Genomic DNA, 14,781 nt, shown 5'->3' on the forward strand with positions numbered 1-14,781 from the left:
CCACCTATAAAAATTATGATGTATACTCATTTTGCATAGTGGTAGATTTTAAATACTTTGCTAAAGATTTTTGTGTCCATGTTTATAAAGTATTTTGTACCATTTTTTTCTTGTAATGACTTTGGTTTTGGTATCACTATAATGTGGCTTCATAAAATATTTTGGGAAGAGTTCCTGCTTCCCCTCTTATTTTTCTGTGGCTAACTTTAAGATTTTCCCTTTGACTTTTGTTTTCTGTATTACTACATGTGTACGTATGATTTTGTTTTTATTTATCTTATAAATATTTGTTGGTTTTCTTGCTTTTGTAGAAGAGTCATAGCCATTGGTTCTTCACATGTTGCTTCTGCTCCATTTTTTTTCCTCCTCTCTTTTCCCTGTGAGACTCCAATTAAATTTTTGTTAGATCATTTTACTTTATTGACTTGAATTTCTTTATGTATATTCCATCTATTCCCTTCCCCAAGCTGTATTTTTCATAATTTCTCAGATCTCTATTTCATCTTATTATTTTCACTTTCAGCAGCAGCCTATCTGCTGCCAAATTTGTCCACTGAATTTTTAAGTTTGACTATGACTTTCCTCATTTATAGAGGTTTTGTCTGATTCTTTTTCACACTTGTTGGATTACTTCTCATAGTTTCTCTCCTTATAGGTATGTTAAAGCTTATCTTTTTTTTTTAATATGGTTATTTTCTTTCTAAAGAAACCTGTACCTTCTAACTCAAGCATTTGAAATCTTTAGTGGGTAGTTTCTGCCATCTTTTATTCATAATGCTGATTATTTATGTTACTTTGCTTCCTTTTTTGGCTGTATATTACTCCTTCCCCTCCATAAGTAATTTGTGGGGATTTTTTGAGGCTTAGGATGATGGTATTTTTCTTTGGAGTGGACTCCTATTTGTTTCAGTCATTTCTAGCCCTACCAGTGCTGAACCCTTTTAAATGAAGCTTGAGGTTTCTTTCAACTCTGGTGATGCCAGTTTGGGTTATTTTGCTAGACAGCCAGCCCACCAGAAGTTATAGCCTCCCAGGCTGTGTTCTCTGTCTCCTTCCTTCTTTACTCCCTCCCTTCCTTTCTCTTTCCCTCTTCTCTTTTTCTCTCTCCTTCCTCAGGAGATGAATCTGTGTGATCATAGGGTTCTTTCAGATTCCCTAAGCCTTTCAGGACCTGAGCCTTGACTTATATACCCTCTATTTCTCTATAGTTAACTTTAGTAGGACTTTGCAAATTTCTTCTTGGAAAAAGTGCTTTTTTATTTTTTTTCACCTATTTTTCTGGACTTTTTGCTTTTGACTGAATTTTTGCCCAATAATAGCTCTTATCTTGACTATTCAATGCATTCAAAAAACTAAAAAAAAAAAATTTTTTTTTTTAGCATTTTAAAATGTTTCAGTAGAGAGTTTGGTCACAATAAGATTGCCCACCATTATCTAAAGCCTTACTTTTGTGTCTAAATAAATCACTGCTTAACTACTAGTCTTGATTACCAAAGTTTTTCATTCATTTCTTGGTGGGATATTCAATCTTCTGTCTCTGGCCTGAATGTTTCAGTGGTAGAGTATAAGTGTGGCCCCAGGATTCCCTTTCCTTCCAAACTTTGTAGGTGATTAAATTAGTTTTAGGGGACTTGCCTGGTGGTCCAGTGGTTAAGAATCTGCCTTGCAATGCAAGGATGTGGGTTTGATCCCTATTCTTAGAACTAAGATCCTGCATGTCGTGGCAACTAAACCTGTCTGCTGTAACAACTGAGCCCTGGCGGTCCGCAGCCTGCACAACACAAGACACAGGGAGGATCCCCAGTATGCAACCAAGACCCCACACAGCCAAATAAATGCATTGAATAAACTAGCTTTTGATTGAGAATAATGATTTAAAAAAAAAAGAATAATGATCTGTTTTTCATTATTCTTAAAGTCCAGCAAACTTTGTCAGGAAGTGTCTTGGCATTGGGCATTGATTGTTTTGTATCAGATTTTCCTTAATCATGTCATGCCCCTTAAACGTCTTTAATAACAAGCTTCTTCTACCATGGCTTTGAATATTTTTATTTGTATTTTTTTATTTGCATTAGTAACTGCTTAGTTAATTTTTTCATTTTTTGTTTCTTTCTCAAGGACAACAAATATACACACATTGGATGTACTTTGTCCTAAATTTATAATTTTTCTCCAATTCTTTATCCTCTGTGCTCTTTCAAATTTCATCTTGCTTAGTTTTCTGTAGTATGTGCAGCACACCCCCTCTCTTCAGTTATTATTTGAGTTGCTTCAATGTAGATTTTCATTTTCTTAAGGTATTTTGCTCTTTCATTTCTTCCCTGAGCTCTTTCAGGTCAGTTGAAAATTCTTCTGAAGTTTTATTATCACTTTACTTTTTGAAGATTTTTTTAATGTGAACCGTTATTAAAGTCTGTATTGAATTTATTACAATATTTCTTCTGTTTTATGCTTTGGTTTTTTGGCCAGAAGGCATTGTGGGATCTTAGCTCCCATACCAGGAATCGAACCTTCACCCCTTGAATTGGAAGGCAAAGTCTTAACCACTATACCACCAGGGAAGTCTCTATTATCACTTTAAAAATGATTTGTTTTGAGCTCTTGTTTCATCATGGCTGTATTTAATTTCTTTTAAAGCAGATGCGTTTTCTATGTGTTTTGTTACTTAATTCTTTTGATATGCAAACCACAATTCCCTTTGTCTTTTGTTCCTTTGACTTTGTCATATTTTGGGCAAAAGCCTGCATGACTTTGCATTGATCCTGTGCTGGATCACTTTTTCCTGCTGCTCAGTTTCCTGGACCACTCTCCAGCCCAGGTACCTGCTGAGGAAGGAGGTGAGCAGGGGCATCGCCTTAGGCTTGGCCCTTCCCAGTGGGAACAGTTGGCCACTGGCAACCTTCCCTTAGATTGCAGGTCAGCAGGCTTTACGAGGTAGCCCTGATGACACAGGTCTCTGGTTGGGTAAAGACCCAGAGCTTTGTTTACTTCCATCAGCAGCAGCTTAGCTGTCAGTCACCTCTTTTCTTGTGTTTCTCTTGTATCTTCCCCTCACTCATGGATTCTTTATTAGTGAAATGTGGGAAGAGAAATACCTAGATTAAGCTACAATTATGAGAGTCCAATCCCTGAGGCAGAGAATCTGAACATCTACTTTAACCCTGAGCTGAAAGAATTTTGACAAATCTGGGCAATGTGGGCTATGGACAGATACACAGTTACTTTCTCCATGTGGATGGTGCACAGGCCAGAGCCCCTCCCCAAGCTGGCCTCTCCTTCTCACCACAAACAAAGCTGCCTTTGGCCCTTTGGTCAAAAGCCTGCCTTCTTCTTCAATTAGTAGATGTCTGAGTAAGAAAGCTACATAGGCAAGGAAGACTATTTAAGACTCTTACAGAAAGAAGGGAGACAGAACTCAACTCAGCTGACACAAAGGACTGGAGAGAGATTTTTAAGAGCTGAGGTGGGGAAGAGGGGGATCATGGACAATCCAGGGTTTGAACATTCACTTTACCCAAAGAAAAAGTACAGCTTCTCCCCTTTCACAATAGGAGGGAGTTTTCCAGCTTTGAGCAGGGCGTCAGCTGAAGTCAGGAGTCTATGGTCCTGGATGATTGCATTTCAGAGATATCCCAGGTCCTTGAGAAAGATTCCCTGAATCTTAAAGTTGGTAAAGGTCTTTTGAGATTTACATACATTTAAAAGGGCATAGAGTAAGTTTAGTTACAATTACAGGTTATCTAAAGAGAATACTTTAGAAAAAAGAAAAGTGACTTCAAGGGCCTGCAGGCAGAAAGACACCCTGTTTGGACTTTAGTCTAGATGAAGGTCATCTTGGTCAGGGTTCAGGTTTCTGATCTGGGAGCCATTGCTCCTTAGCCAAGACACTCTTCAGGGGAGCACCCATCCCATACCCCCCTCTGCTTCTCTTTCTTCTGTCTCTTGCCTCCACCTCTTTCTGGGTCCAGCTGCTGGGTCCTAATTCATGGTCCCTCACCCCTTTCTTGGGTCCTGTGCCCACCCAGAGCCTCTAGGGCAGGGGAGGGGTGGGGTATGTGAGCTGTGGAGGAGTCTGGCTGCCCCCTCCATGCAGGACAGCAGGGGAAGGCTGCCCTATCTCTCTTGGCCCAGGTCATGATCCCTGGGGGCAAAGAACGCTGTCCTCCCCAGGGTACTCAAGAGAGGCTGTGTGTGACCCCTCCACACACACACAGACACACACACACAGAGTCCCCGCTGCCCTCCCTGGAGCTTGCCTTCACCTGAGTTTCCATGTAATATCTTGGTGCCTTCTTGTCACAGGACCCGTTCGCTTCTCTGGGGGCTGTCAGAGGTGGAGGAAAAGATGGGCTGGAGGCAATCTCTGCAAGGAGCAGACGTGCCAATGGGCCGCACCATTTACCTCAACGAACCCCTTAGGAACGCTTTCTGTGAAAACTCCATCAGGTGAGAAGACTGTGGAGGTAGGAGGAGAGGAAGGAGGAAGGAGGCTGTGGTCTTCTCCGCAATAAACAACACTGTGTGTGGATGCTCCAGGCTAGAACAGCGTTCTTGAACCTGCAGGAACTCACTGCAGAGAATAGGATTTGTCTCCACCTCCCCTTCGAGGCTTCTTGAAGTCGCTCTCTGCTCTGACTTGTCCCCATTCACAGGCACCCACCCACCAGCTGAATGTGCTCTAGCAAAACCACTTGCTAGGGAGCAGGGGAAAGCCCTTGCCAGGGGAGCCACCCACCAACATCACCCACTGGGGAATGAGCAGTAGCTAGGAAGAGTTCTGCTTCCTGAGGAATTCACTGAGCTGAGTACTGAAACTCTGCAGAGGCAGTTTAGATGAAAGCCTAAAAGGGACTTTTTTCATATATATGTTTATAACTTCCCCGGTGGTTCAGATGGTAGAGAATCCACCTGCAATGCAGGAGACCTGGGTTCTATCCCTGGGTCAGGAAGATCCCCTGGAGAAGGAAATGGCTACCCACTCCAGTATTCTGGAGACTTCCATGGACAGAGGAACCTGGTGGTCTATAGTCCATGGGGTCGCAAAGAGTTGGACATGACTGAGGAACTAACACACATACGCACACACACATATATATGTGTATATATGTATACACATGCACACACACACATACACATATATTCTTTATTTTTTTAAAACCAGGCTCTAAGGCCAGAGGTTGGATACATGAGCTCAGTAGTCAGTAAGCTTTTTCACTATTAACTAACTAATCAAAGAGCTTAAAAATGTACATCACTGACTTGGCAAGAGAAAGAGGATATCTCTGAAGCCAAAAATGAAGGCAAAGCAGGAACCCAAAGAGGTCAAGGATGCTGATGTGGCTGGTTTCTGAGGACACCTGCCCAGTTCTAGTGACTTAGGGCTTCAGATTTCGTGCTCAGTGGGAGGAGGGAACTCAAACCTAAGGCCACACCTGGTGGAAAACAGAATTGGAAACCCACCACCGTAATACTGGGTCTTTGAAGGATAACCTCCTAAATGAAGGGAGAATAAAACATCTGATTTTTAAAAGACACATGATGAAGAAACTTAACCTCTTTTAAATTTGGCTCTGGCTTTAATATTTATAAAATTATTTTATATATCAATAGTCTTAAAAGTTATTAAATGTAATGAACTTGAAGAACAGTTTTGGATTGCTAATTATTAATTCTATTTAGTTCATAAGTCTTTCAAAAACATCCTGCCTAGGGAATTCTTCAAATTCGATGAGGATGAATTAAAAGAAGAAATATTAAATTTCCTATCTAAAAACTCCAAAAGTTTGGTAAAATAACATGCATAATATCTGGCAAATCCAAACATAATAAAGAATATAAGGAGTATATGAAAAGAGGAAAGTATTAAAGATAAGTGAGGTACCCAGAACACATTTTTTTAAATTAACCATACTTCAATAGATTTTACAAAGATATTTGAAGAATTTGATTCTTTATATTTTTGGATTTATAGTACTCTTGCTTGGAAAATCCAATGGACGGAGGAGCCTGGTAGGATGCAATCCATGGGGTTGCTAAGAGTCAGACACGACTGAGCGACTTCACTTTCACCTTTCACTTTCATGCACTGGAGAAGGAAATGGCAACCCATTCCGGTGTTCTTGCCTGGAGAATCCCAGGGATGGCTAAGCCTGGCGGGTTGCCGTCTATGGGGTCGCACAGAGTTGGACACTACTGAGGCGACTTTGCAGCAGCAGCAGCAGAGCTAAAATTTTTAAACCAGTCACATCTACCTATCATCTCTCTGTCATGGTCTGAATTCCCCCAAAGTTCATATGTTGAAATCCTAGCCCTCCAATGTGATGTTTTAGGAGGTGGAGCCCTTGGGAAATGATGGGATCATTTGGGCAGAGTCCTCATTAGTGGACTTGCGACCTTATAAAAGGGCCCCAGAGAGCTGCCTTGCCCCTTCCACAATGTGAGGTTACACTGAGGATGTCGGTGGTGAAGTGGACACCCACCAGACACTGAATTTGCTGGTGCCATGATCTCAGACCCCCAGACTCTGGAACTGTGAGAAATAAATGTCGGTTGTTTATAAGCACCCAGTTTATGGTATGTTTGTTACGGCAGCTCAAATAGACTAGACGCTATCCTAGACCAGAAGACACACTGTCTATACTTTTATACATGTTAAATAGCCTTCACCAGCGATGATGCCGGTTTACACCTACATCATCAGTTTGAGAGCTCATGTTTCCTTGTGTCCTTGCTGATAATGCTGGGATTGCTCAGTCACTCAGTCATCGGTGTGAGATGTGAAAGCCTCTCTTTGTTTTTATTCCTTTGATTAGTAAAGGTTTATTTGCTTGCTTTATGTTTACTGGCCACTTGTATTTATTCTTTTGATAATTACTTGTTTATGCTTTAGATCCATTTTTATATTATGGTAAATGTTGTTTGCTTAATGGTTTTTAAAGACTCACTGTATACCAGAGATATTAGCCTCTTTTTCCTATGTGCTACAAATATATTTTTCCTAGTTGCGTATCATTTTTCAGTCTTGTAGTGCTTTCTTTCTGAACAGAACTTATATTTTTATATATCAAAATTTTGCTCATTACCAGGTTGTGTTCCTTATTACCTTCTCATTTGCATGTGTTTATTTTTTTTCTTTTGAATTTTTTGCTATGTATTGGAGTGTAGCTGATTAACAATTTTGTGATAGTTTCAGTTGAACAGCAAAGGGATTCAGTCATGCATATGTCTAGATAGCATGCTGCTCTCTGCTTTCAGATCCCTGGTTCTCCACATCTGCCTATGTATTCACAGTACTTCATGAAGTGGAGAAATTTTTCTTCTACCTTGGGTTTTTTTAAAGGTAACAATGAATGCTGTGAAAAAAGACAGTATCTTTAGAAAAGGCACAGCATTTTAAAACAATGTTTTATCCACTTCTGAGTTGTAACCAAATTTTGTGTTTTCCATTGATGTTTCCTGAGTTCAGAAGGTTAACTTTCTACCTTTCTACCCACAGCACAGCCAAGTACAGCATGTGGTCATTTCTCCCTCGATATTTGTATCTGCAGTTTAGCAAAACTGCCAACGCCTTCTTCCTGTTCATCACTATATTGCAGGTGATGTTTTGAACATGTTGTTAGATTCAGATTTCTAAGAAGTACAAAAGGTACAACAATCTCATGAGTGTGACACAGAGAATAAGTTTAAGCACTATAAAGAGAGAACTCTCTTCTTCAAATATTTCACTTACTCATTGAGACACTAAACTCCATTTCTGGGCTGAAAGACATGTTGGTGAACAGTAGATGAATTAATGAGATATATTTGAAGTGACTTTTGTCATTTGTGCTACCTCCATAATACGATGATTTTACTCTATTTTGAAAGATATAATTCACTCTCTCATGTTAGTTTAAAATAATATCTTCCCCGCCAATAATGATAAGAACACTTAACATGAGGTCTAGCACCTTAACAAACTTTTAAGTCTCCAATCTCCAATAAAGTGCTATTACTGCAGGACCTTTGCTGCCCAGCAGATCTCTAGAACGTCTTCATCCTGCATAACGGAAGCTTTCTACTCACTGAGTAACAGCTTCCCCCCCACCCCCCCACCCCCCTGCCATCACCAGCCTCTGGCACCTACTGTTCTCCTTGATAATTCTGTTAGTTTGACTGTTTTAGATACCTGATATCAACAGAGTCATAGGATTGTCCTTCTGTGACGGGCTTTTATCACTTCCATAATTTTCTCAAGGGTCATCCATGTTGCACATATGACAGAATTTCCGTCTTTTCAGGCTGAACTAGGTGTATGTACTATTATACACAGAAATAATAAGCAAGCAAAAGTACTAAGGCAGCATAGAGAGTGTACCTAGGCCCATGTCTAGAAATATAGTCTAAATACTGACTTAAAACTCAACATTAAAAAAACAAAGGTCGTGGCATCTAGTCCCATCACTTCCTGGAAAACAGAAGAAGAAAACATGGAAGCAGTGGCAGATTTTATTTTCTTGGGCTCCAAAATCACCGCAGATGGTGACCGCAGCCATGAAATTAAAAAACGCTTGCTCCCTGGAAGTAAGGCTGTGGCAAACCTACACAGCATATCAAAAAGCAGAGCCATCACTTTGCTGACAAAGGTCCATATATTCAAAGCTATGGAGCTATCCCACATTAAAGGTCAGGAAGGGTGGCGGTGAGGAGACACCCCTCGTCCAAGGTAAGGCGCAATGGCTGCGCTTTGCTGGAGCAGCTGTGAAGAGATACTCCACGCCCAAAGTAAGAGAAACCCAAGTAAGACGGTAGGTGTTGCAAGAGGGCATCAGAGGGCAAACACACTGAAACCATACTCACAGAAAACTAGTCAATCTAATCACACTAGGACCACAGCCTTGTGTAACTCAGTGAAACTAAGCCATGCCCGTGGGGCAACCCAAGACGGGTGGGTCATGGTGGAGAGATTTGACAGAATGTGGTCCACTGGAGAAGGGAATGGCAAACCACTTCAGTATTCTTGCCTTGAGAACCCCATGAACAGTATGAGAAGGCAAAATGATAGGATACTGAAAGAGAAACTCCCCAGGTCAGTAGGTGCCCAATATGCTACTGGAGATGAGTGGAGAAATAACTCCAGAAAGAATGAAGGGATGGAGCCAAAGCAAAAACAATACCCAGCTGTGGATGTGACTGGTGATAGAAGTAAGGTCCGATGCTGTAAAGAGCAATATTGCATAGGAACCTGGAATGTCAGGTCCATGAATCAAGGCAAATTGGAAGTGGTCAAACAAGAGATGGCAAGAGTGAATGTTGACATTCTAGGAATCAGCAAACTAAAATGGACTGGAATGGGGGAATTTAACTCAGATGACCATTATATCTACTACTGCAGGCAGGAATCCCTCAGAAGAAATGGAGTGGCTGTCATGGTTAACAAAAGAGTCCAAAATGCAGTACTTGGATGCAATCTCAAAAACGACAGAATAATCTCTGTTCGTTTCCAAGGCAAACCATTCAATATCACAGTAATCCAAGTCTATGCCCCAACCAGTAATGCTGAAGAAGCTGAAGTTGAATGGTTCTATGAAGACCTACAAGACCTTTTAGAACTAACACCCAAAAAAGATGTCCTTTTCATTATAGGGGACTGGAATGCAAAAGTAGGAAGTCAAGAAACACCTGGAGTGACAGGCAAGTTTGGCCTTGGAATACGGAATGAAGCAGGGCAAAGACTAATAGAGTTTTGCCAAGAAAATGCACTGGTCATAACAAACACCCTCTTCCAACAACACAAGAGAAGACTCTATACATGGACATCACCAGATGGTCAACACTGAAATCAGATTGATTATATTCTTTGCAGCCAAAGATGGAGAAGCTCTATACAGTCAGCAAAAACAAGACCAGGAGCTGACTATGGCTCAGACCATGAACTCCTTATTGCCAAATTCAGACTTAAATTGAAGAAAGTAGGGAAAACCACTAGACCATTCAGGTATGACCTAAATCAAATCCCTTATGATTATACAGTGGAAGTGAGAAATAGATTTAAGGGCCTAGATCTGATAGATAGAGTGCCTGATGAACTATGGAATGAGGTTCGTGACATTGTACAGGAGACAGGGATCAAGACCATTCCCATAGAAAAGAAATGCAAAAAAGCAAAATGGCTGTCTGGGGAGGCCTTACAAATAGCTGTGAAAAGAAGAGAAGCAAAAAGCAAAGGAGAAAAGTAAAGATATAAATATCTGAATGCAGAGTTCCAAAGAATAGCAAGAAGAGATAAGAAAGCCTTCTTCAGTGATCAATGCAAAGAAATAGAGGAAAACAACAGAATGGGAAAGACTAGGGATCTCTTCAAGAAAATCAGAGATACCAAAGGAACATTTCATGCAAAGACGGGCACAATAAAGGACAGACATGGTATGGACCTAACAGAAGCAGAAGATATTAAGAAGAGATGGCAAGAATACACAGAAGAACTGTACTAAAAAGATCTTAACGACCCAGATAATCACAATGGTGTGATCACTGACCTAGAGCCAGACATCCTGGAATGTGAAGTCAAGTGGGCCTTAAAAAGCATCACTACGAACAAAGCTAGTGGAGATGATGGAATTCCAGTTGAACTATTCCAAATCCTGAAAGATGATGCTGTGAAAGTGCTGCACTCAATGTGTCAGCAAATTTGGAAAACTCAGCAGTGGCCACAGGACTGGAAAAGGTCAGTTTTCTTTCCAATCCCAAAGAAAGGCAATGCCAAAGAATGCTCAAACTACCACACAATTGCACTCATCTCACACGCTAGTAAAGTAATGCTCAAAATTTCTCCAAGCCAGGCTTCAAGAATATGTGAACCGTGAACTTCCTGATGTTCAAGCTGGTTTTAGAAAAGGCAGAGGAACCAGAGATCAAATTGCCAACATCTGCTGGATCATGGAAAAGGCAAGAGAGTTCCAGAAAAACATCCCTTTCTGCTTTATTGACTATGCCTAAGCCTTTGACTGTGTGGATCACAAGAAACTGTGGAAAATTCTGAAAGAGATGGGAATACCAGACCACCTGATCTGCCTCTTGAGAAATTTGTATGCAGGTCAGGAAGCAACAGTTAGAACTGGACATGGAACAACAGACTGGTTCCAAACAGGAAAAGGTGTTCGTCAAGGCTGTATATTGTCACCCTGCTTATTTAACTTCTATGCAGAGTACATCATGAGAAACGCTGGACTGGAAGAAACACAAGCTAGAATCAAGATTGTTGGGAGAAATATCAATAGCCTCAGATATGCAGATGATACCACCCTTATGGCAGAAAGTGAAGAGGAACTAAAAAGCCTCTTGATGAAAGAGAAAGAGGAGAGTGAAAAAGTTGGCTTAAACCTCAACATTCAGAAAACGAAGATCATGGCATCCAGTCCCTCCACTTCATGGGAAATAGATGGGGAAACAGTGGAAACAGTGTCAGATTTATTTTTCTGGGCTCCAAAATCACTACAGATAGTGACTACAGCTGTGAAATTAAAAGACGCTTAGTCCTTGGAAGGAAAGTTATGACCAACCTAGATAGCATATTGAAAAGCAGAGACATTACTTTGCCAACAAAGGTCCGTCTAGTCAAGGCTATGGTTTTTCCTGTGGTCATGTATGGATGTGAGAGTTGGACTGTGAAGAAGGCTGAGCGCTGAAGAATTGATGCTTTTGAACTGTGGTGTTGGAGAAGACTTGAGAGTCCCTTGGACTGCAAGGAGATCCAATCAGTCCGTTCTGAAGGAGATCAGCCCTGGGATTTCTTTGGAGGGAATGATGCTAAAGCTGAAACTCCAGTACTTTGGCCACCTCATGTGAAGAGTTGACTCATTGGAAAAGACTCTGATGCTGGGAGGGATTGGGGCAGGAGGAGAAGGGGATGACAGAGGATGAGATGGCTGGATGGCATCACTGACTCGATGGATGTGAGTCTCAATGAACTCCGGGAGTTGGTTACGGACAGGGAGGCCTGGTGTGTTGCGATTCATGGGGTCGCAAAGAGTCGGACACGACTGAACGACTGATCTGATCTCTGATGGTATTTCCAGCAATTATGTGAGAATTGGACCATAAAGAAGGCCCAGGGCTGAAGAACTGATGCTTTTGAACCGTGATGCTGGAGAAGACTCTTTAGAGTCCCTTGGACTGCAAGGAGATCAACCAGTCAATCCTAAAGGAAATCAACCCTGAGCCTTCACTGGCAGGATTAATGCTGAAGCTGATGTGCCAATACTCTGGCCATGTGATGCAAAGAGTTGATTCCCTGGAAAAGACCCTGAAGCTAGGCAGGATTGAAGGTAAAAGGCGAAGTGGATGGCAGAGGATGAGATGGTTGGATAGCAACACCGACTCAATGGACATGAATTTGAGCAAATGCCCAGAGATAGTGGATCCTAGTGTGCTGCAGTCCATGGAGTTGCAAAGAGTCAGACCCGACTGAGTGACTGAACGAGAACTTGTCTAAATCTGGAAAACTAAAGGGTCAGACCCCAGACCTCACCTACCCTTGCATCCATCAGAAAGCAACTACAACCTCAGTTTCAATTGCTTTATTTTTCACAGTTTAGACAGTAGGGGTTAGCCCTAGAGCACTGTCCACAGGTAACTTGTACCCAGGAAACATTATTCTTCTGGGCCTCCAAAAAATTTCTCCTCTTTCTCAAAAAGAAGTAAGATTAAGATAGCTGACCATTTGGATTTAGCTATTTTGAAAAGATGCTGTTTTATTATTTTAAAATTTATTTTTTGGCCGTGGGGCTTGTGGAATCTTAGTTCCCTGACCAGGGATTGAACCCAAGCCTTTGGCAATGAAAATGTGGAGTCCTAACCTCTGGACTGCCAAGGAATTTCCCCCAAAGATGTTATTTTAAACATTGATGTTTTGAGCTGTTTCAACCAAAGCATAATAAAATGTCTATTAGAAAGGTAACACAATGACTGAAATGTTATTAAGCAGTTGCTCTGGGGACTTTTCCGTAGTGTATAACATTTAGTGTCTGGGCTTCCCTTGTGGCCTGCAAACGTGGGAGACCAGTTTTCAAACCCTGTGTCAGGAAGATCCCCTGGAGAAGGGAATGGCAACCCACTCCAGTATTCTTGCCTGGAGAATTCCATGGACATAGGAGCCTGGCAGGCTGTATAGTCTATGGGGTCTCACAGAGCTGGACACAGCTGAGTGACTAACAGTTTGACTTTTTGACTTTGAGTATGTAGTGTCACACTCTGGGGTGATTTTGGTATCCTGAATCCTTTTCCTTTATATTTAATGTGTCTGTTGTTGTCACGTCCTGGATCATGCTATTAGCAGTGTAACTTTCAGTATATGCAAAATATAATAAGGACTTATGAAATTAATAGTGTAACTCTATTTTGCAGCAAATTCCAGACGTATCTCCGACGGGAAAATACACAACTCTGGTGCCTCTGCTAGTTATTCTTGTAATTTCAGGCATTAAAGAGATTGTAGAAGATTATGTAAGTGTACTGTTAGTAAATGCTCTCAAAAACACTGCCTTGAATGTAAGAGGTGTATTTCTTGGTCTTTTTTTTTTTTTAATTTCAGGCTACTGGTTGGAACTGTACAATTATTTAAATTCATATTTGATATGAGTGAATTAAAGTTTTGAGGTTTCACGATTTTAATCGTGTGTGTATTTGAGAGACCAGCAGGACTTCATATCAATTCTGAGAACTGTGATAGTCTCTGTGGGGACACAATCCAGCCAGAGGAGAGAATCCTAGATGGCAGAGAAGGATGTGCACACAAATTGTGCTCTTACTTCGTTACTCCTATAACCTTGGCGGAGGAGTGATTTTACAGGCGCCTGCAGATTTCAGTAGGAAAATAAAAGAAGACAGATAGCTAACAGTGTTTTCTTTTGCTGCTGCTGGGGTCGCTCTAGCGTTGTCTCCTCCTCACCTACAGTCCTAATGCTCGTTTCTAAAATAACCAGTGGTGGTCATTTGTATGTTTCTGCCTCAGTCCTACCGGCTTGTTATGTCATCAGTTAAATCTGTTAGGCCTTTCAACTGGTTTACAGTATGAAAGAATTTTTCAAACTTAAAAGCTTTTGGTTAAATTGGGGCAATATTCAGCATAGCCAATTATGTGTTTTGCCAAATAGTCATTACAAACATCACATGAAATGTTAACATTTCAAGGAAGCACTTTACTATGCAGCAGGCACTGCGCTGTGTATCAATATATCTGTGTGTGTGTGTGTGTGTGTGTGTGAATTCATTTAAACTGAGGCACAGACAAGTCAGTGACCTGATGAGGCTGTCTCAGGCAGGGGCAGAGTTGGGACGTCAGCCAGGGCAAGCTGGTTCTAGAGGTCCCACACTTGACCACGTTGGTGGTCAGCCTCCCTTAGTGCACACCTCAGTTTAGGAAGTCATGTAAAGGAGAAAAGAAAGTGAAATCAGTTACAGCCAAAAACCTGCTTTATAGTTAGGTTTACTACCTGTATTCTTTTTAAACCCACTGTGTCTTGTATTGTGATTTGAATGATTCATTTCAAACTTTTGATATCATGGCTTTTTTTTTCCCCTGTAACAGAAACGACATATGGCAGACAAATTAGTTAACTCAAAAAACACAATAGGTAAGATATTAGATTTAGCTTTTACCCTATTTCACTCTAAGAAAATATTCAAATTCATCAAGTAGATATTTTTTTTTAATTTTTAATTTTATTTTTTAACTTTACAATATTGTATTGGTTTTGCCATATATCAAAATGAATCCGCCACAGGTATACATGTGTTCCCCAT

General features: G+C 41.0%; 1 protein-coding gene across 1 annotated transcript in view; it reads left to right on the forward strand.

Annotated features, from left to right (window-relative positions):
* Positions 1 to 14,781, forward strand: part of LOC113902098 (phospholipid-transporting ATPase IB-like) — a 100,837-nt gene that overhangs the window by 7,652 nt on the left and 78,404 nt on the right. Inside the window, exons 2-5 of the mRNA XM_027557070.1 lie at positions 4,303 to 4,446; positions 7,496 to 7,595; positions 13,384 to 13,482; positions 14,567 to 14,612. Of these exons, the coding sequence (XP_027412871.1) occupies positions 4,303 to 4,446; positions 7,496 to 7,595; positions 13,384 to 13,482; positions 14,567 to 14,612 (389 nt within the window). The remainder of the gene's footprint in view (positions 1 to 4,302; positions 4,447 to 7,495; positions 7,596 to 13,383; positions 13,483 to 14,566; positions 14,613 to 14,781) is intronic.

The sequence above is a fragment of the Bos indicus x Bos taurus genome, chromosome 12 (genome assembly GCF_003369695.1).
Source record: "Bos indicus x Bos taurus breed Angus x Brahman F1 hybrid chromosome 12, Bos_hybrid_MaternalHap_v2.0, whole genome shotgun sequence".
Lineage (NCBI taxonomy): Eukaryota > Metazoa > Chordata > Mammalia > Artiodactyla > Bovidae > Bos > Bos indicus x Bos taurus.